This window comes from Actinia tenebrosa, unplaced genomic scaffold (genome assembly GCF_029948245.1).
Source record: "Actinia tenebrosa isolate PJP-AT-01 unplaced genomic scaffold, QUT_ActTen_1.0 PGA_scaffold8__29_contigs__length_14323225, whole genome shotgun sequence".
In the NCBI taxonomy this organism is placed as follows: domain Eukaryota; kingdom Metazoa; phylum Cnidaria; class Anthozoa; order Actiniaria; family Actiniidae; genus Actinia; species Actinia tenebrosa.
The window spans coordinates 6403802-6424123 of record NW_028292585.1 but is presented as its reverse complement, the minus strand read 5'-3'; the positions used below and the strand labels follow the sequence as shown (position 1 = coordinate 6424123).

The 20322-nt window shown below is 39.4% G+C and overlaps 1 protein-coding gene across 2 annotated transcripts; it reads right to left on the bottom strand.

Moving 5' to 3' along the window:
- Positions 1–189: 189 nt before the first annotated feature.
- On the bottom strand, positions 190–20274 carry LOC116297033 (pecanex-like protein 1). 2 transcript variants are annotated; one of them, XM_031705167.2, is made up of 32 exons: positions 19979–20274; positions 19410–19820; positions 18284–18314; positions 17397–17437; positions 16808–16866; positions 16589–16632; positions 15753–15887; positions 14566–15426; positions 13978–14077; positions 13294–13560; positions 12765–12918; positions 12491–12523; positions 12083–12251; positions 11157–11267; positions 10713–10804; positions 10489–10595; positions 9924–10017; positions 9703–9795; positions 9154–9304; positions 8581–8716; positions 7821–7998; positions 6915–7023; positions 6572–6701; positions 5717–5991; positions 5342–5401; positions 4964–5157; positions 4032–4262; positions 3664–3767; positions 3279–3426; positions 2898–3049; positions 2162–2240; positions 190–2037 (listed from the first exon to the last, which is right to left on the bottom strand). In XM_031705167.2, the coding sequence occupies exons 1-32, from the start codon at positions 20129–20131 to the stop codon at positions 1144–1146; spliced, it is 5796 nt and encodes a 1931-aa protein (XP_031561027.2). In that variant the 5' UTR covers positions 20132–20274; the 3' UTR covers positions 190–1143. The 2 variants fall into 2 exon arrangements, with proteins under 2 accessions (XP_031561027.2, XP_031561028.2); XM_031705168.2 differs by having other exon boundaries at positions 19548–19820.
- Positions 20275–20322: the final 48 nt, after the last annotated feature.

The following is a 20322-nucleotide window of genomic DNA, read 5'->3' as shown; positions in this document are numbered from 1 at the left end:
GTAAACAATACATGAAAGCATCTTTCTATCTCCTTAGCCTCCTGCCAACCACTATTTGTGTCCTCTCTCAAATTATGGAGAGAGGATTGTGAGGCAACACTAAAAGCAGCTGCATAGAAAACTAATCTCCTCAATGCTAAGTATTGGACAAATCCATAAATTTTTGCAGTTGAAGGCATTTTGTGTGAACTTGTTATAACATATTTAATTGTTTTTTTTTTACATTCAACATTTTTATACATGTATTATTTGGTGCTAGGCATGCAATATTTGGTGATATCCACCCTGTACAAGTGTCGATTTCTACAATACAATGAATTATTTCGTCATTAAAATATCAACTAGTGAATCCTTGCCCAGCTATCTGCAATGAATGATTCCAAACCGGCTGGAAAAAACTGGCAAAAAGATATTTGTTTCAATAAGTTTTGAATGAAATTCAATTATTCACTTGTTTCATAAATGTCCCCGAGTTACGCACTGAAATCTGTTTTTCGCTACCACCAGTAAAAAATATGAAAGGTACCAACTGATTAGGTTTGATTGACAGCAGCAAAAAAAAAAATTCAGCGTGCAGCCAGCAGACACAGAGTTCGCTCGTTTTTGAAAATTGCAGTAAGCATGTTGTAGCTTGTCATTAAAAGTGAGAATGTAAGTGAAAGAAGACCAGTGTTAACAAAAATCCAAAACAGTCCTTTTAAAAATCATAAAAAATTATGTTATTGAGTATCAAAACTATGGCTACAAGTCAAGGTTGGATTTGATGTGTTCATACATTTACTGTATTATTTTATCAAGTATAATCTCAACTTGAAGCCATTGCTTCAGAGTCACTCAAGCAAAAAGTCAATTGCTTACAGAAAAAATGACAGGTTTTCAATATTTATCAATCCACATTCTATTCCTGGATGCCAATATCATACAACATGTCCATGCTTTCGACATTTCTGGTTTCTAAGTAGAAAATATTAGGAATTGCTGCAATGTATTCTTTTTCAGTTAATAATGATTTTGGAATTTTTGATTCTAGAACAATTTATTTATAGCTATTAAACAAAAATAACATGAGTGAAGAATTGCGGCTCCATTTTAAATGCTTGACATACACAGCACAGAGAAATAAGAAGTGGTTATTTATCTGTTTTAAACTTCATAACCAATTTCAGTTACTCCAGCGTCAGCAATCGGAACAAATTTGTCGTCAATTTTCACCAACAAAATAGTCCTATCAACATGACTTCGTTGCATGATATCCCGATGACTGGGCTGCCATCTATGGATGACCACTCCTTCCATTCCTTCTGTAGGACGCCAGTCTTTCCAGTAGTTTTTCCCTCCCCTTTCCCTCATGTATTCTGAAGGCCACTGCACGTCAATTCGTCTTCCAAGATTAATAGTGTCGTACACTTGCCCAAGGTCTATTATTCGTACCATTTGATTAAGTCCCTCAGTAGGAACGTTTGTAGAGCTTTGCGACTGAGGTTGGGACGTAGGCTGAGTTACATTAACTGCAGCGCTAGGTCTCTTAGAGACGGACATTTGTGATGCCCCTGAGCGTGTGCTGGATCGAAATCCTACAGGGAGTGAGTTGAAGTTTGTCCGAGGGAGCCTCCCACTGCTGGTCCTTAAAGCACTCGAACGAGATCCTTCCCGAAAACTACTAAAGCGTTCTGTGTAGACCACAGATGTTGTCGAAACTTCGGGGACGTCTTCTGAGGGTTCACCACCACTGTGGCAAGATGCACCACAACGGGTGCGGAAACAATTTATTAATCTACCCGCGAACCTTGTTATACCATTGAAGCTCATTGGTCCACCAATCACGCTTGACAGTTGAGCGTTCGAGTCTACATACGAAGTTGTCAGCGGTGAAACATATATGGGGTATCCAATTGGTTGATCACATGATGAATTGATGATGTTACGCAAGGCTTGCTTTGCATTCTGGATAGAGCCTCGCTCTGGATTACGATTACGTAAGAAAATGAGTTCTTGCAGTTGACCTGCCCATAGACCTCGCACACATTCGCGATTAACCTAGAGAAAATAGTGAAAAAATAGAGGTCATTTGAAGTCTAAATTAATTCTTAAAAGTGATCAGAGGGAAGTTTTTGCGCACGAAAGAAACGCGGACGTTTTTACTGTATGACCGTTAACATACCTTGATTACTCTAAAGCTTAGATATCGTTTGTTCAGCATAATAATTTTGTATTCATCAGCTCCATCATCGAACACGTGTCTGGAACGGAAATGGAGGAAATGCATAAGCTACTGTACTAACGCGCGACTTGGTCTACACTGTTTGTTCGAGGTCAAGAACTCCTCGTGTTATGGTGAACGACAAAGAAAGGTTCGTTAAGCTGGCGTGGGTAACATAGGGGAAGCGCGTCTGTCTTTCTCCCTTAATTAACATCGCCATTAACAGCCCGTCCACACTTATGCATTTTCGTTTGAAAACGCATACTTCTCGATGCGTTTTGGCCTTACTTCCACACTATAACGATCGAGGCATACATTTGAAAAAAACCCTGTGGATTAGTGTGTGAAAACGAAGGCTTTTGAGAATACCGCCGTCATTTACACCGGCACGTCTGTTTATTGCAAGCGCATCTTTTTTGATCGTATCTGCATTTTTGATCGTTTTGATGTGGGCGGGTGAACACGCTATTAAAACGGTAGTGTAGACGCGAAGCTCCCGATGCGTTTTCGGTGCCCTCGGTTTAACGTCTGCATATAAGATGTGACTACGCTGTCATGGGCTATATCTAGGATAATAAACATAGTGCATTGTGGTCTAGCTTTGGTTCAAACATGATACCCATGTACCCATGATAGACCACAATGCACCTTGTTTGTGAAACTCAGAAACAACAAACACTCCCATCAACGGCTTCACCTTAGAGCTAGTAGAGAGGGGGTATTGGCCAGAACAGCCTGTCTCCATGCAGGGTCCCCCTCGTGGGATATCACCATGTTTTGTTCATGGTTCATAATGGCTTCATACATATCTGCGTGATCATCATAATCATCCATAGATGAGAAATGATCCTGAGACAAAAGAAAGAAATTATATACATTATACATTTTCTGAGAATAATTCTGGGCTTCCGTGAATCAAGAAATTTGGACTCAAATCCTTGGAAATTTCATTGACAGTGGATGTGTCAATGCGTGCATGCCCTGAACACCAACACACATAATATAGACCCCAGTGCACTGTGATTCTTACTGCTCTTGCATGAATGATCGAGAATAAGAATACCCCATGGCAACTTACTTGATGCAGTTTTAGTGACATGCGCACTCCTGGTGCCACGACTTTTCTGAGGAAATCAACATCAGCAAAGACCCACTCGTCCTTCTGAGACGTGATTCGGAAATCTCCTTTGAATAATGCGTGTAAACCATACAGAAATGACTCTAGACTGTGGGAAGGAAGGAAACATAGGTAGATGGAGTTAGAGCTTTTTGAAAGTTTCAATGAGTTTTGACCTCTTGTACCCAGCCTTCTTCACATGCGCAGCCAAACCAACACAGGCTTACCACGATTTCGTGGGTTTTTTCCCCCGAAAAGAAAAGAAAAACAAGCACGGGAACCCTATGTGACCAACACCCTAAACGTCTACAGTTGGATGGATACTAAGAATAACGATGTACTTTACCTGGCTGATTGCTGATGGGATGCTGTGCCCAGTGCCCGTCGTGCCAACAGACAAAGCGCGAAGCACAGGGTGACCACCGTTGAATCCCTGTCTGCTTCCAATGGCTGTACAAAGAACAGATGATAAAAAAAAGGTAAACATGTTAATAATGATGGGAATAATGCAGGTGGTAATGATGATACAAAGCTATTAGTGTGAGTAGTGGCCGTCTTGGTAATAAATGATGGTGATTATGATAATGATGATGATGATGGTGATTTTGATAATGATGATGGTTGATGTTGATGATAGATGATGACGATGTTGGTAGTAGTCGTGTTGATAATAACATATTGATAATGGATCATAATAACCACCACACTCCTTACCTGTTGTCTCCTGGACCCACAGTACTGTATCCACTCCAGATAACACATCAAGAAACTACTTCTCGATATCCCCCCCTGCCTCAGATCATAGTCTTCATCGATGTTGCTATAGAAACACGAGTCCAGATCAACGTGCGAAGGGTCGTGCATCGTTGATATCGCTTCGATCAAAGAATCATTAGCAAGCCACTGATCGAGCTTGTTTGATCGCATTGCGTAAAAAATGACAGACTGGTAACAATAAAAAAGAAAGAAAAATGTATTTTATTTTTGTGTTTAATTAAAACCTAATGACTCGAAACTGGAGTATATGCCCTCTGCTCAACCCCCTCCCCACTCCCTAAGGAATTTCCCATGATTCGCAGCAGGGAAGCTCAATTCAGAGGACAAAACAACGAATAGCTGTTATTTCAGTTGAGCCCGCAAGAGATGTTCTTTTGTTCTTAGAATCATACAAGTGAGGCTATCGGGTCGATAAAATGCTTGTCTCATTTGCACACATCCATAATTAATATCTGCTATTTCGGTTCACATGAGAGTAAGATCCTCCAAATAGAGCTTGAATGGGAACATGCTGTAAGGGTCCATTTCTCCACGGTCATGCGAGATGCCATGAAGAGATAGAAAACGAGCGCGAATGCTGTGTGCAGTTATAAAGCATGCGGGGGTTGGCAGAACACGAGAGAAGTGGTAGGAGAAGCACGACACGTAGCGGAGTGCTTCTTGACACTTTTTAAGTGTTGTGCCAATCCCCAAGTGTTTTATAACTCCACACAGCACAGCAAGTAAGTTTTTAATTTCTTTTATAACATACAAATTGCAATAGCTTTTATTGAAAGTGCGCGCGCGTGCTGTGTGCTATCACAAACCTTGCGCTCCCAACCAATCAAAACGCGAGGTTTATAACAGTTATTTTATAATGTTATTCTCACCTTGACATAATATGTGACCAATATTTTTCTCAAATCAAATACTTGTAGCATCGAAGCAGCACTGTTATCACTGATGCTGTAACCCTCGATGATGTACTTGGTTGACGTCACTTCCCATGCTAACCACCGCTGACCAAATGCAGCGTTTAGGGACAACATGTTGGGCAGATGACCGGGTTCGCAGCAACAGCACCCTTGAGAAAAAGGCGGGAAAACAATAAGGCACGCACGGAATGGAAGGTTACTCGAAGTTGTGAAGCTTTCTCGCAATTTGTTAAAGGAAAATTTGCGAAGCGTTTCACCAAAATACTCCAATAGGACGAGAGGAAGAAGGATATCGTCACTCGATATGAATATTATCTAACTGTCCTTACTCACCATTATCATCTTCTACACCTTCAGTAATAGCCTCGACTTCGCGCTGCTGACAGTACGTACCTGGAGAAACGAAACATAACGAATTATTATAGTAATAATATTATTATATTATTGTTGTTATTATTACATTAACATTCAACAGAAGCGCTTGGCGACTTAGCTTCGTTATATAATTAATTTATGGAAGCGATTTCGATAGCACCTGATTTTAATACCACCTGAGCACCTAATGTTAACATTACGTTGCTTACCTTTCCCTCATTATAGCAACACACCAAGCACCTTACCCTCGTACTACTAGTAACCTATGTATCCTATTTCAAGGGTATTTACGCCCAGACTGACAAGGTCTATCTATATTGTAACATTCCTTACCCCTGAACTCGAGTCCTCGGAGCTGAAACGTGACCAATCCGTTACCAACTTCAATGATGTGGACAAGAGCGTTAAGGTAGTCTGATGCCAACACGAAACAGTCTCCAGTCGAGACGGGACCCCAGCGACCCAGCATCAGGTCCCCACACAGGCTGTGCTGTAGAGAACGTGTCAGGTGCTCGTAGAAGATCGAGTTCAGGTTGTTGTCGTCGGATCCTGGGTTCCTGTCCAGCTGTGATGAGAGTCTTGTGTTGGAGTGGTCTACACGGTTGGTACTGTGGAAAAAATGTGTTATTTTATTAAACCCTTAATATTACTGCTTGATCAGGCAACGACTTCAAGGCGGCCCAACACAACTAAGGGATCGATCTCTACTATTAGACGAAAATAAATAATAATATTATAGTGCGCTATAACCACCAAAAGGTTCAGTCATTTTGAGCTAATTCTCACAGAGATATTCTCTATTTGATGATTTGACTTTTACAGGGATCCTGGGTTGACGTCATAATTTCGTGATTTTTATATTGAATATCTCGGTAACGAAAAGAGATATCAAAAAGAAAGTGAAGGCCATTCTTATTTATCTTATAACGCTTTGTAATCAGGAAGAGATCCTTTAGGCTTGATAGGCTTTTTAGCGAGTTTCTGTCCAACGATTTTAAGCTTGCTTGAGCGCAATCTCTCCGTAGTGCACATGCGCTACACCTAACCACAACATATCGCACCAAACCATACAACCAAACTATAAACAGTGCGCAGCTCTGCATCAAATACCATACAAAAGACATACAATACACTTGACAGTACCTCATCACCAATATTCCATGGCAATGCATCAAACGCATCACTTACTTGTAATCTTTCTCCCAGAACTTGACCGGACGAACATACGACGTGATAAATATAGCACTACCTAATACAGGATTTAGAGGTGCTGAGAAGATGGATGAGACGATTGCTTGAAAAAATAACATTGCCGAGTCTAGCTCAGAGTCAAGAACAAATAAACCAACATATCTAGAGTACTTTGTAAAACAGCCTTTGGCTAGACAATAGCTTTTGTTAGATAAAAAAAAGTTTTTTAGCACTAGCTTCCGCTCCAAGTAGCCGAATATCCAAGTAGAAACATGCCATTCAGTAATACAATAAACAAGAACGGAAATTACGTCTATCAAATAGTAATGTAAAAGGATACGAGGAACACTGAAGGGTTGCGCAAAGGCGTGGAATGCTGAGCCCCACGTGATCTGCCATGGAGCTATGTACGTCACAATAAAACGGACCTTGAGAATCAACTCGTAGAACTGAAATAAAAATGAGGTTGAGTTCAATACAGCATCCTTATGAGGGCAGCAGTATAGAGTTTTTCGATTGATCCAATCACAGAGCAATTGGTTCAATTTCACGTGTGCCGTGCAGTTTCCAAGCTCGTATGGAGTCTGCTCTAAGATGCATATGAGGCTTAAGCCTGGTTCAAACGATCAACGCAAATGCAAATACAAACGCAAACGCAAGGAATGGAAACTTTTTCATTTTCTCGTGCTTGCACTTGCATTTGCATTTGCGTTTGCATTTTTAACGCGTGAATATATATGTGTTTAAAAACGCTAACGCAAACGCCAACGCGAGTAAATCTACTTGTAAACTACTAACAGTAGTACAAGCGCAAAACCAAAAATGTTTTTGGTGTAAACAAGCACTACTGCGCTTGCGTATCTTATTAGTTACTTGCATCGATTTGTGAATATTGCTTGCGATTGCGTTTGCATTTGCGTTGCTCGAGTGAACCAGGCTTTAGTTTTCAGTCGATGGTGAAAATTTTATGGTAGGTTAATTAAACAGGGCAGGTTAATTAAACAGGGCAGGTTAATTAAACAGGGCAGGTTAATTAAACAGGGCAGGTTAATTAAACAGGGCAGGTTAATTAAACAGGGCAGGTTAATTAAACAGGGCAGGTTAATTAAACAGGGCAGATTCAGAGCGCCGCGTCTATGAAAATTGCGCGCGCGCATAAGCTTTCTGATTGAATGGGTAGTAACGTCGCGCGTTGTGATATCTACAACAGGTGTCGTGAGCTCCGTGCCGTGTAGTATTGACATACCTTACACATGAATATCGACATGAAGAAGTAATCCACTAACAAGGTCTCAGAACTGCGGCCGAAATCGAACTTGAAGAAGAGTAAAGTAAAGATGAGAATCATGTGTTGGCGAGATGAGTCGGAGAATGCGCTACGAAGAAGCTTGAGACCAATGACGCAGATGATAATAGGACCAACCCTGAAACAGCCAATCAATAAATAAACGTTTTAAACTCGTGGTCCTCTTTTAATGATCTCTGATTGATTAGGCACGGGACCGCCTTTTACGTGGCCATCCGAGCAGCATGAAGGTCTAACTATCTTCAGATACTACAAGATATAATTACAAAGGTAGCACCTTCTCCTTCGTTGTTTAAAGGCCCTGAGTGAGTATTGGTCTTGAACCACGACTTCCTGAACAACAGAACGACGCTCTTACCAACTGAGCTAACCGGGCGGCGGTTGGATAAATCAAGTAAATCGCTGCTATTCTCAAACGATGCTTGTTTTACGAGTTCAGCACAGTGGCTAACAAACCTTTCCAATATGATAATCGGATTGTAATGGGGGGGGGGGGGGGGGGGGACCGGAGAACTTGGAGAAAAATCCTCAAGACGCAGGAGAGAACCAACAAGCAACTCTACTTATTTGTGCTGGCGGGTCAAAGGGTTGAGCCAATGACTTCAGCGGTGAGAAGCGGCGTATGAGTACCGCACACCACTCATGCTTCTCACAAACAAGTCATGTCCATAAGACGGGTACAACGTCAAAGAATACTTACAAAATTCCAAATTTATCGACCAAAGCTTTGGAATTTTCAGTCAAAGCGCTCAAGAAGACGGCAGGATAGACAACGTTTCTCTCGATGAAGTTCAACCAAACCTGCGCCTTTTCAAACCGCATTATCTTCGCCGCATCTGTCAATAAACAACAATAAAAACACAGGGTTTATAATGGGACAGCTTTTCATGACTCGAAAAGGCGTTCTTGTTTCTTAATTGAAAAAACCTTCACTGTTTGTCAATTGATATTTCCGTCCCTAATCATTACTGTATTTAGAGTGGTTTTTGTATGAGTGGAAAACGTACGGTACGTACAGCACGTGCACGGTATGACATGCCATAAAAGGTTGGCGCCAGCAACCTCAATTCCAATGCCCGTCACTCACAGTCGAGAATCGAACCCGGTGAAAGAAAACACCGTAGCAGCGCATGCTAACCTCTCTCTTCAGAAGGATACAAACTTGTACTAAATACTTTAACAAGCAACTAACGAAATGTTCTCTGATTCGCTGCCGGGTGAGGCTAGACGGTGTCTAAGAGAATATGAAACTATCTTTCTTGCAAGTTCTTACCTCGGACTTCAAATTGGTTGAATTCTCTGCTCTTAAAGAAGGGCACAGCAAAGCACAGCCATGGTAATGGTTTGCGTAGTTGAGGCCATATGTAATGGTTGATAATGCCTACTGCTCCTGCGAGACCATACATAGCATACCCAACATACGGCTAGATGAGAAAATGGTCCGTTAGCAATTGCCGATCAATATGTGGTAAATAGAGATAAGTGTGGCCAAACTGAGTATATTCTTCGGTGAGATTCACTCCACACACTCTACCACTACGTCCAATGTTTACATTACACAACACTCAAATCACTTACGCTATATGTACGCGCACATGGAAAACTATACAACTACAACTTGCTCTGGGTTTTGCGATCTTATTACTTACACACTCCATAACAACTCTTTCATTAGTTCAATGAGAAGCCTCCGGGGGCCATTAAAAAAAACCCAAATCATCAAACCATTTGGACTGAATAAGCAAAGGAAGGTATAACAACAAGAACGAACAAGACACCAAGAAAGTAAAATATATTGTTACAACTACGACTGCAACATTACCTGAAGAGTAGTAAAGACAGTGCTGACATGAATGGCAAACACAAATATCAATATGAATATACTGCACACAAGATCATTCTGAAGCCTTTTGGTCTGCGGGAAAGAGAAAACATGTAAATACAAGGGTGATTGTTGAGCAGATCTTACTCATACATACACAGGGTTCTTGGGTTGTAAGGCAGTTCAATACGAGGATAATCGCGGCACTCTTCTACACTTACCACTGTTCGTTTCAGTTTTTCAGGTAAAGGATCCACGAAGTCAACTTCTGGAGTGAAGGAATTATTCTCCAGACATGATGAGCGCAACAAAGAGCTGAAAGAAGAAGAGAAATAATGGAAGATAACTAACAGTAAAGAGAGGGAATAATCTAATAAATAAATGAAACTAAATAATTTTTTTTAATTTACAATTTAGGCACAGTGCATTGTTGGCCTGAAGTAAAAATACTTAAATAGTAAATAAGCTTAAGATTTACAAGGAAACGTGAAAATTAAGCGATTATTTTCAACATTTTACCATTTGATAGTAAGACAGGCCAATGAAGGGAAACCATAGTAAATGTAGGTGAATTCCTGGATAGTAAACCAAGGAACCTACGCAAATATATGGAAGCAAGGATACACTATTTGTGTTCATCCATGACGTTCTATCCTATATATGGAGTCGGCAACTAAACAACCTTTGCTGTAGTCCAGATGATGGCCCTTCCTTTAACCACTCAGGTTTTAAGCAAAGAGAGAAAATTCTAATTGTCAATAATCGAAATATTAAAGCTCTACTCACACTAATACTGTGGGATCTGTTGCAGTCCGACTGAGATGATATGATATAGCTACAAGAAGTCCGCTGAATATAGAGAACAAGATGTGCTGTGATCCCAAAGTTTCGTTCTGAAATCAGTAACAATAGATAGCACGGCTGAGCAAAATCTCATAGGTAACATTTTACCCTTTGCACGAATTCATAATATGGTATCTTAACTATAAGTATTTGTAATAGATACTCACCGACATGGCTCCATAACAGAAGCCATACAAGACAGCTGTAGCAAAAATACTTCGTAGAACACTGACCACAGACCCTCTAAGGCTTGTCATAGCTGAAAAAATTGTTGTAAACATTTTCAAACAAGACACTGTTATGGTCTACCAGCAGAAGGCTTTCTTTTACTTTTCCTAATAGTGAATAAACCTTGGTGAAAGTCTTGTCCCCCAGTGTTTAAAATTTTTGAAGGATTTACTTTGTCTTCCTCAAAACACGTTTAAATTTGCCATACTTAGTAATTTTGAGATTTTTTTTCTCAGATAAAAAAAACATCATTGCTAATGAGAATAAAACCGTCCCAGTCCCTTGTTAGTTTCCACTTCAGCCAATTCCATTCCATTCCACGCCATTCCCATTTCATTGCATTGGTGTTTTTTTCCATTTTACCTAACCCGTGCCGTCCTTACCATTTCCTCCAAATACATGCATGTCAATCTGTTCCAGCAGGTACATAGCAAAGGTATTAACTTGTGGCAGCAGACCAATCAGGAACAGCAAAGGGAATCCAAGAATAAAAGCTGAAAAAGTGTATACACCTATTATGAACTGTCACGATTCAAAAAAGATATCATAGCTATATTAGAGAGGGGATATTGGAACTAGGAAGGGGGTATAAAAGCTTTGTGTGGTGGGGTGTGGAGGGGGCGGGTTGGGTCTCTTTGGGGTGGGGAAGGGATATTGAACCTCTCCATGGTGGGAAGGGAACATAAGAGCTTTTTGGGGTTAGGTGGGTAAGGGATAACAGATCTTTCTGGGGTGGGGAGAGTTTATTGGATGTCTTCAGGGTGGGGTGGGGGTATCGGGTCCCTTTGGGGTGGGGAAGGGATAACGGACCTTACAGGGGTGGGGAGGGCATATTGGAACCATTAAGGGTGAGGTGGGGTAACTGGTCTCCTTGGAGTGAGGAGGGGATATTGGACATTTCTGGGGTGGGGAGGGCATATTGGACCTCTTAAGGGTGGGGTGGGGGTATTGTGTCTCTTTGGGGTAGGGAGGAGCTATTGGACATTATTTCTCAATTGACACGGTTTTCTTTGTTATCCACAAGGCTTTATTTTTGTTATAACCCTCATTATAAATGCGAGGTCAATATATAGTTATTAACCCGGTTAATAACTATATATAGACCGTTCGCATTTATAATGAGCAACATTTGATAGAAAACCTTCTCAATTGATAAATAAAATACTTAATACGGCCCTCAGGATGTATATGGCTTATTGCCTCTGTTCTCAGTAATTAACTCTTACTTTCTGAGGTGGGGAGGGTGTATTGGACCTCTTCATAACATTTTACAGTACTGAAACTATTTATAGTGAGTATTTATACCTACCAATGAGAAAGTCTCTTGTGTAGATCAAGATGGAGTTGGTGCACAAAGGTAGACTATACAATGTTAGACAGTACACTGGGGTTTGCATCACTGTATCCAGGATAAGGACTATGGTGGCCAAACATACAAAATACACAGGACGACTAAACACTACGATGTGATTGTGACCCTAGAGATAATAAGCAACATATATTATATCTGGTATAGAGACTGCAGAGATAAGGGAGGCAAGGCTGGGGGAGGGCTTTAATCTTCCCACATTTGCTTACAGTATCTCAGCCCTTGACCCCCAATTTTTAGTGTCATGCGTACTAATCTACTATATTTCAAATACAGAAAATCACACACATTTAAGGGTGCTCTTGAGGGTCCTTGTGCCAAGTGCATTAACATTATAATAGTACTCACATGAGTAGGTGAAGCAGCATCTGGTTGAACACTCTACAAAATGAGAAGAAAATATGAGAAATTGATGAAAGTGTTGTGATCAATATTCTTCATCCAAAAAAAATTATCTGGGCAATCAATAGTACTACTGATGATCGCTGGTCAACAGACAATTTATGCCCAAAATTGGCATGTTGACTTGTAACACACATGTTGATCAGTCCAACATGCGCAGTCATTATTTTTAGCCCTGATTCAATGTTTAGAAAAAGATAATTCAAAGAGTCAAACACACCTTCAGAAGAGAAAACTGACAGCTGGCAATAATAAAACAAAATAGAAAGATCCGGAAATCTTTGAAGAAGTCTTTGACAAGTAACCAGTAACCAAGAACTGCTACTAACACTGCTAAGATCACTGATGCTAATGCTTCAAATTTGGACTTGTTCCTTTAAAAATGTTTAAATGAATAATAAATGATTAATATGTACATATTGTAACATGCATGTCAATAGAACTATCCTGAATTCGCTTGACCGACCACGAAACGATGGTTTGAAGTCAAGATTGAACTTGATTCTTTTATTCATCAAGTTCAACCTCGACTTGAAACCATTGTTTCGTGACCAGTCAAGCGAATTCAGGATAGGACTATTGAATAAATAAACTCAAATAAACATGTTTGAAATGGTGATGACTGTCTGCTTAGTAAATGGAAAAAATAATAACAAAGTTATTGGTGAGAAGATGAAGGAAATGATGAGAACCGAGGGGGGGGGGGGGGGGGGGGGCGGCTGGAGTGATAATGAAGAAAATCAACCTACCTGTCCATAAGTGCAAGCAGTGACAACCTGTCAAACTTAATCTTTATAAACTTATTTGGTATAATTTGAAACTTGAAGTAATGCGGTACAGAAGACTTCTCCACCGGTGTAACAGAAGAGGGTCTGGCAATGGGAATGCTTGAAGATGACAAAGTGTCATGCCAACGTCGTTGGGATATTTCTCTCTGAAGGTCTACGTGGTGCAAGTCATCATAGACTTCCATTGAATGTTCCATTACAAATGTAGAAGAGGAACTGCTTGTTTCCCTAGAATGAAAGAGTTATGTCTTTTATATATTATTGTAATATATCTTATAGTGCAGTTTTTGTATGACTGTGAAAAGCTCAGTGCCATAAGCGTGACGTGCCGTGACCGTGATGCTTTCTGGAATTTTAATTGGCTAATTTTTTTCACGCGTAATGTGATTGGTCTGGCATTGCCGTGACATGTTTATGTCGTGTTCCGGGTGTTTGATTGGATGGAGAGTAAATTCTCGTGCAAAGTGATTGGTCTGGCGTATCCCCTGCCGTGTTGTGGCCGTGTTCATGCCGTAAATTTTTCACAGTAATACGAAAACTGCACTATATCAGACCATTACAAATCACTGATTACCCAATCAGAAGGCTTGCATGAACACAGCGCAGCATGTTATTGTTGTACAATATGTCAGTTACTGGACCTACCAGTTGGAGCCCCGCTCTCTGCGACTGGATGAGCGTGATACAGGTACAAGGGACGTAGATGCTGGGCCATCCCCCTCAAATATGTAGGTTTGCCATTGGCCTGGAAGTAAACAGAGGTAAACATAGCAACAGTTACTATGGTAACCCTAAAAATAAAGATTAAAATTATATGTGTACCCCAAACTAAAAACCATCAAATGTTGTAAATAATTATAAAAAAAACTCTTATCGATACTAAGATTTTGAGCTCTCTGTTGCTCAGGGTAAGCCTAGATTTTGTGTAGAATATTCATGTGTTCCAGTGAAAGTCTGTGGAATTTAGAAGTGTTTGTATTGTTGAAGTTGAGCATTCTTTACGTTACCGCTGGTATTTGTGAATATTTAGACACTGAAACAAGGCTAACCCTGAGTAAATGAGTCTGTAATCAAGGAACAGGTCTATTGAACTGAGCTCAAATCACATCACTCCAGTGACCCTACATGTAGATTTGAACTAGTGAGAAACACCCACAGTACATTATATGCCACACACATAGTGTACCCAAATGATGCAATCTGGTCTCATGAAAACAAAGGCCTATTTCTTACCAAACTCATCCTGATAACAATGCAATGCACCTGGAGTAGTGTCGTTATAAGAAGCAGCGACATGAGCAGACTGGGGTGCAGTATCCATTGCTTGCAACAGCACTTCAGCAAATGGACCAGTGCCTGGTCCAGAATCGGTTCTCCTTCTACGTCTTACAGAATGCCTTTGAAGGCGTCGTCTTCTCCTGGCCAACTGAGATGAACGCCTTGCAAGAACCAGATCTGAACCCTCACGCCCTGAGCCTTCTGCTTCACATAGACTTCCTGTCTGTGTTGCTGTTGATGCTGTGTCTTTGTTATTCACTGCTATACAGACACTTGTGCTATCCAGTGATTCTGGCTGGGAGCTCATTGAAGGATTGTGCAGCTTACAACTGTCATGCAATGACGATACGTCAAGTGGAGCTGGACTATCTCTACCTGATTCTACACCAGATCCACTTGTCTCCTTATTTTCTTGCTTACTCTCCCTCATGATGTCAGAAATTGATCTTGGTCGATGTTGGCCCGATTCTCTATGTAATTCTCGTCTTGATGCTGAGCCAGCTTCTTGATCTGCATTTTCTTTAGAAAATGAATCCATCCCAGACGTTGATGTTTGTACAACCTCATCTTTGAATTCTGGACTAGATTCTGATATTTTTGGTTTTCTTGTATGATCAAAGTTTTCAAGGGCAGCCGCTACTGCTTCTAGAGTTGTACAAGGATTACTTGATATACTGATGGCAGAACCCTCACTCTTGGGCGAAGAAACATTAGGCTCCCAAATGTCAGTCACAGCCAAACCAGGTGCAGATCTTGCCTCGAAGATTGTATTCTCCATTGTTGGAATAGGATAGGATGACAGGCTACTGAGTGTACCTGTAGATAATATAATACAAATATTGGTTTGGTAATACCCCACAAGAGCTGCATATATACATCAGGGCATTTTTGGATCAACATTACTGGTGAAAATGACCAGCAAAGCAAAAAATTGGCCAGACAAGTTCCATTTCTGGCCAGACGATTTTTATCAATTTTTATGTCTGTGAAAAAAATTGATAACTGACCCAGCCGGTATATCTATTCTGGCATGACATCGCCTGATGACCAGCTGTCATTCTAAGCCTGTACATCTATTTTAATTTGGTGAACTCAGGGGTTTTTTTTGTTGTTGAAAAATGTGAGGAAAAATGTGACCCTACCTGACAATTCTCCTTTACTTTCAGAGTTAAGTATCTGATCTGAGCAAGTTTGTCCAGGTTCCTGTGATTGTTCACTCTTAAAACTTGTCATGCTCTCAAACTGGCTGCGATCATCCTTTATAGGTGTGTCCTTTTCTGAAGATACATATCACATACTGCCATAAATATCACATAGATACAGATACATATCACATAGGGCCACTAGTTGATCAGTTATTTTTATGTACTGTTAAGTGTCACCCTCTCTAAATAAAGATTGTATTGTATTGTACTGTAATAATATAAAACTACTGCAACACTCTTTAAATTTTTAAGGGTTTTGATTGTGATGCTTATTCGGGGGGTTACATTCATTATTTTGAGGGTAGTGCTTTTCAAGAATCATAACAGTAGTAACTGGTAATGGGTTACAGGGGTAGCTTGTAAATGATAACAAGCAACAACAAAATAAACATGTTTTAAATGTAATTTGCTGCATTTTCATGAATGAATGCTATGCTTATTCAAGCGCAGCTCTCTTTGATGTCTTTGCTCTAATAATTCATTTTTAAAATCAAAAAATAATTAAAACTTGTGGGTTTGAAAATTGCAAGCAAAAATATACCATTTGACTGACACTTCCTTAAACTTGCAGAAGATATAACGTAAAAACAATTGATAATGATTCAGGATAGAATAAGAATAAGGTCACCTATCAAAAAAATAATAATTGCAATTAAATATCTTCTCTACAAGCCAAACAGAAAATCAGTGAGCATTTTGCTGTCTTGCTTGTTTGAATTTTGATGCACAAAGTAAAGGCCTATTATTGTGTCAAAATTGCATAGTTAACTCACCTTTTGTGGTGTTTGTTGCTTGGGATTTCATTTTACCACTTGGGCTGTTTGAAAGAGATAAACAGCACATGAATATGGATACAACTCAAACAAAGAATCCTATTCTCAAGAGAATGACATGTGGTCTGAAATGGAAAACATTATTATACCCAAGCTCAAAGTGCCTATACTGTAGATGCTATACTATCATTAATTTTATAATGTAATTACAGTAACAACCTTTGACTGCTGCTGTCGTCAGAGTCATCACTTGTTGGTGCCTCCAATGCAAAACTGATCTAAAATGTTATATAATCCAAATATCAGCTTTGTATCTCATTTATCTCAATTCCCACAATACACAAAGTGGTGAAGAATATAATTATACTTTTAAGTTTAAGTTTGCTTTGTTACATGTAGGTGATGATGGATCTAAGATCCGAAAGCTCAGAAAAAAATTAATAAATATACATGAAATATTATTTAACAATTATTCGCCAAAGGCGAAGTGATTATCGGGGAATATTTACCGAGACGCGAGTCTTCGAACGGTAAGGTTAATCTTCCCCAATAATCACTTCGCCTGAGGCAAATAATAATGTTTTAGTATAAATACACAGGTGATTCTTTCAAAAAAAGAAAATAAAGAAAATAAAAGGAATTTTTTCCGGTTGCCATTTTGGGTTTTCGCTAGAGGTGATTATCGTGTGATAGTGTGAGTTTCTTGACCAATAAGCGTGCAAGATTTTCTATAATCACCTGCATATTTTTACTAAAACTGATTATTCGATATATTATTATTCTATCAAATAAAATGAGTAAACCTTACCTCTTTGACACGAACAGGTTTTCTTTTTTCTTCAACATCTTCTAGAATTTTTTAAGATCCAAATGATTTTAATGAATTATTGGGGCCAATTAAAAGACAAATCCTTAAAAATCTATTTATCAATAGCAATAATTCAGCTCTTTTAATGCAAGAAAAGAGCTCACAGCTGCATGTTCTGAAGCAAAGTTGTAATCTGCCTTCGACCCTTAAAGGTGTGAAGGCACAATATCTGATTTTGGTCATAAAAATTTCAAAAAAAACTTTTAGACCAGCAATATATTGGATCATGTGATTTATAAGTAACGAAACCTATTGTTAAAATGGCTGGCAGTATTAGCATCAAAATGAATGTCTTTCTTACCAAACCTTGACTCAACCTTTAGACTTTATTTAGATTTAATAAACAAGGTGCTTCTTGGATCACGAATGGGTATTAACAACAACAACTACTACTCTTCCCAGTAGACTGAGGCAGTTGTGATTTTTTTATTGCCTTCGTAGCGATTGTTATGTTATCCAGAAGTACATTTCAAATTAACCACGTGATGCCAATGTTGTACCACGTGAACAAGTTTTTTACACCACGTATTCAAAATTCAGTCAAGTTTTGATCACCTAGTATAAAAACCTTGCCCACGTGGTACAACATTGGCATCACGTGGATGATTTGAAATGCATGTACTTGCGGTTAATATAACAGACGCTACCAAGGCCATAAAAAATTTGCAACTGCCTCAGTCTACTGGGAAGATTAGTAGAACATGATGAACAAAATAGGTTTATACCCAAGCCAGACCACAATGCACTTTGTTTGCAACTCAGGAAAATGACCTTTGGGGCAATTGGCTACCCTTAAAGCAATAATTAATACATTATGGCTGTTTTACCTGTTATTTTGTTAGATTGATCACCACTATCCTGTAAACAAACAACAGATACAGCACGTTAGTAAATGGTAAAACCTACTATCATTTAGGTTAATAATAATAAAAAAGATCGGTTAATAAAGTAAGTTAGAGCAAGTCATGATTAACAGCATAAATAATTAGTCATCTGAATAAACTACTGTAAGTAGATTTTGAAAGATATCAGTAATTGTTTGTAAGGAAATTATTAGGAACCTTATGCATTGAGGACGGTGACTCAAGAAAATGATGTGAGGACATTTCAAAAAGGTTTTTCTTGCATGCAACGACACTAGAATGTCAGTTGGTGCTTTGTAGCATTCTAGAGAGAACAGCAATGCCAAGGATGACAGTGCTCACATCATTGGTTTCACATCCCCACTGTCAATGCCACAGGTCTCTAATACCAAATGATGACTGCGAATTCACTACCGGCAAGAAATCAGCACAGCTTCGATGATTATGATTATAAATTGATGACATGGCATTATAAAAATGGGAAATTATTATATTAGCATAACTGTACAGTGCTGGCTTTCAAAGAAAATCGGTCTGGATTCTCTTTTAATGTATTTACATACTATTATCCACAGATTTTCATATGAATTTGTTTGGGTTCATACTATGCCCAGCAATCTAAATATTCTAAATAATCAGAAGATATAACCAGAACTGCACAGTTCAATCACAAACAGCTTGTCATGTATCTGTAACCCCGACAACTCCAAACTTGGTATTTTTCTCATATTTTGGCCCTGCTTCCAATCAAATCAAGGAAACCAAGGTATTGATACTATCAGGGGTCTTGGGTTAGATTTCCAAAATCAGCATCACGTGAGTAGAGTTAGTTAGTTCTCTCAATTGATTCAATTTTTTTTCAAGTTTTCAGATTTTTCTCCCTCTGCAACTCTATCAATTAACTGTTCCCTGAATTTGATCAGCCCAGAGGCTTTTTCAGGGTATCTATAAAAATTTGAAGATTTTTTTTAAGATGCAAATTTAGAATGAACTGAGTTTGTAAATTTTGAAAGCCAAATGAGTTTACATCTGGAAAATGCCAGGGTCGCAGAAACCAGATAAGCACTCTAAGCCTACTGCTATGGTAGACCTGTTCAGTATTATTCTCCAAAGGCTGTAATTGGTTAAGTAGAGAAGAGGCTAATGAAGTTGACAAGGCATGTTGAGATATGTTAGGCTCTGGTTCATGGCTTCCATTACAATCAGCAGATGCAGATTGATTAATCACCTCCATCTCGATCACTTCACCCCCCTGGACATGACTTAATCCACTATCCTCCCGGCGGACAGTCACTGAAGCCTGTCTGACACTGTCTCTGACGCTTTCTGCCCTGCTAATTCCTCGCGTAGAATTCGAGTCTTCACGCTGGTCATCCTCAGAGTGAAACTCCTCCCCGTCAAACATAAGGTGAAGACGATAGTTTAAGAATTTAATAACAGCGAAAAGAATCCCAACGAAGGCAGCATACAAAGCCCAAACTAAATTCGAAGGAGGTGCTCCCTAAATTAAAATATCAAAGATAAAATAAAGTTAGATAATTAATGTCTTCGTAAACAACATTTCTTAATTTGCTAAACACTACATTATCTCAACAGGTACAGCGGCTTTAAGCGCCTCTCAAAATAACAATACTAAAAACTATTGCTTCAAGTACTCACCAGGTATAAAGAAAAGGGAAGACAGAGTAAAATAATCCATAAATAAAAGTGGAACGTATTGGTGAAAATCTCCTGATGAGGATCGAAAAACCATCCTCCTGTCAGCGATGCCCAAACACCCTGGCGTAAAATCTCCAGCGTTTGGGAACCCATCGTTATGGCAATTTTCAAAGCAACTCTATTGCTCTGGCAACTTATCTATAACATTTTAAAGCGTTGTATGTGGATATAAAGTCGGGAAATTTCCTGGTTTTCGAAGGAATATTTTTTCCGTTTCTTCCTTTCGACCGCCATGTTTTTTCATGAGATGACGTCATGTATGCGCCTGCAATGCATAAATCTTG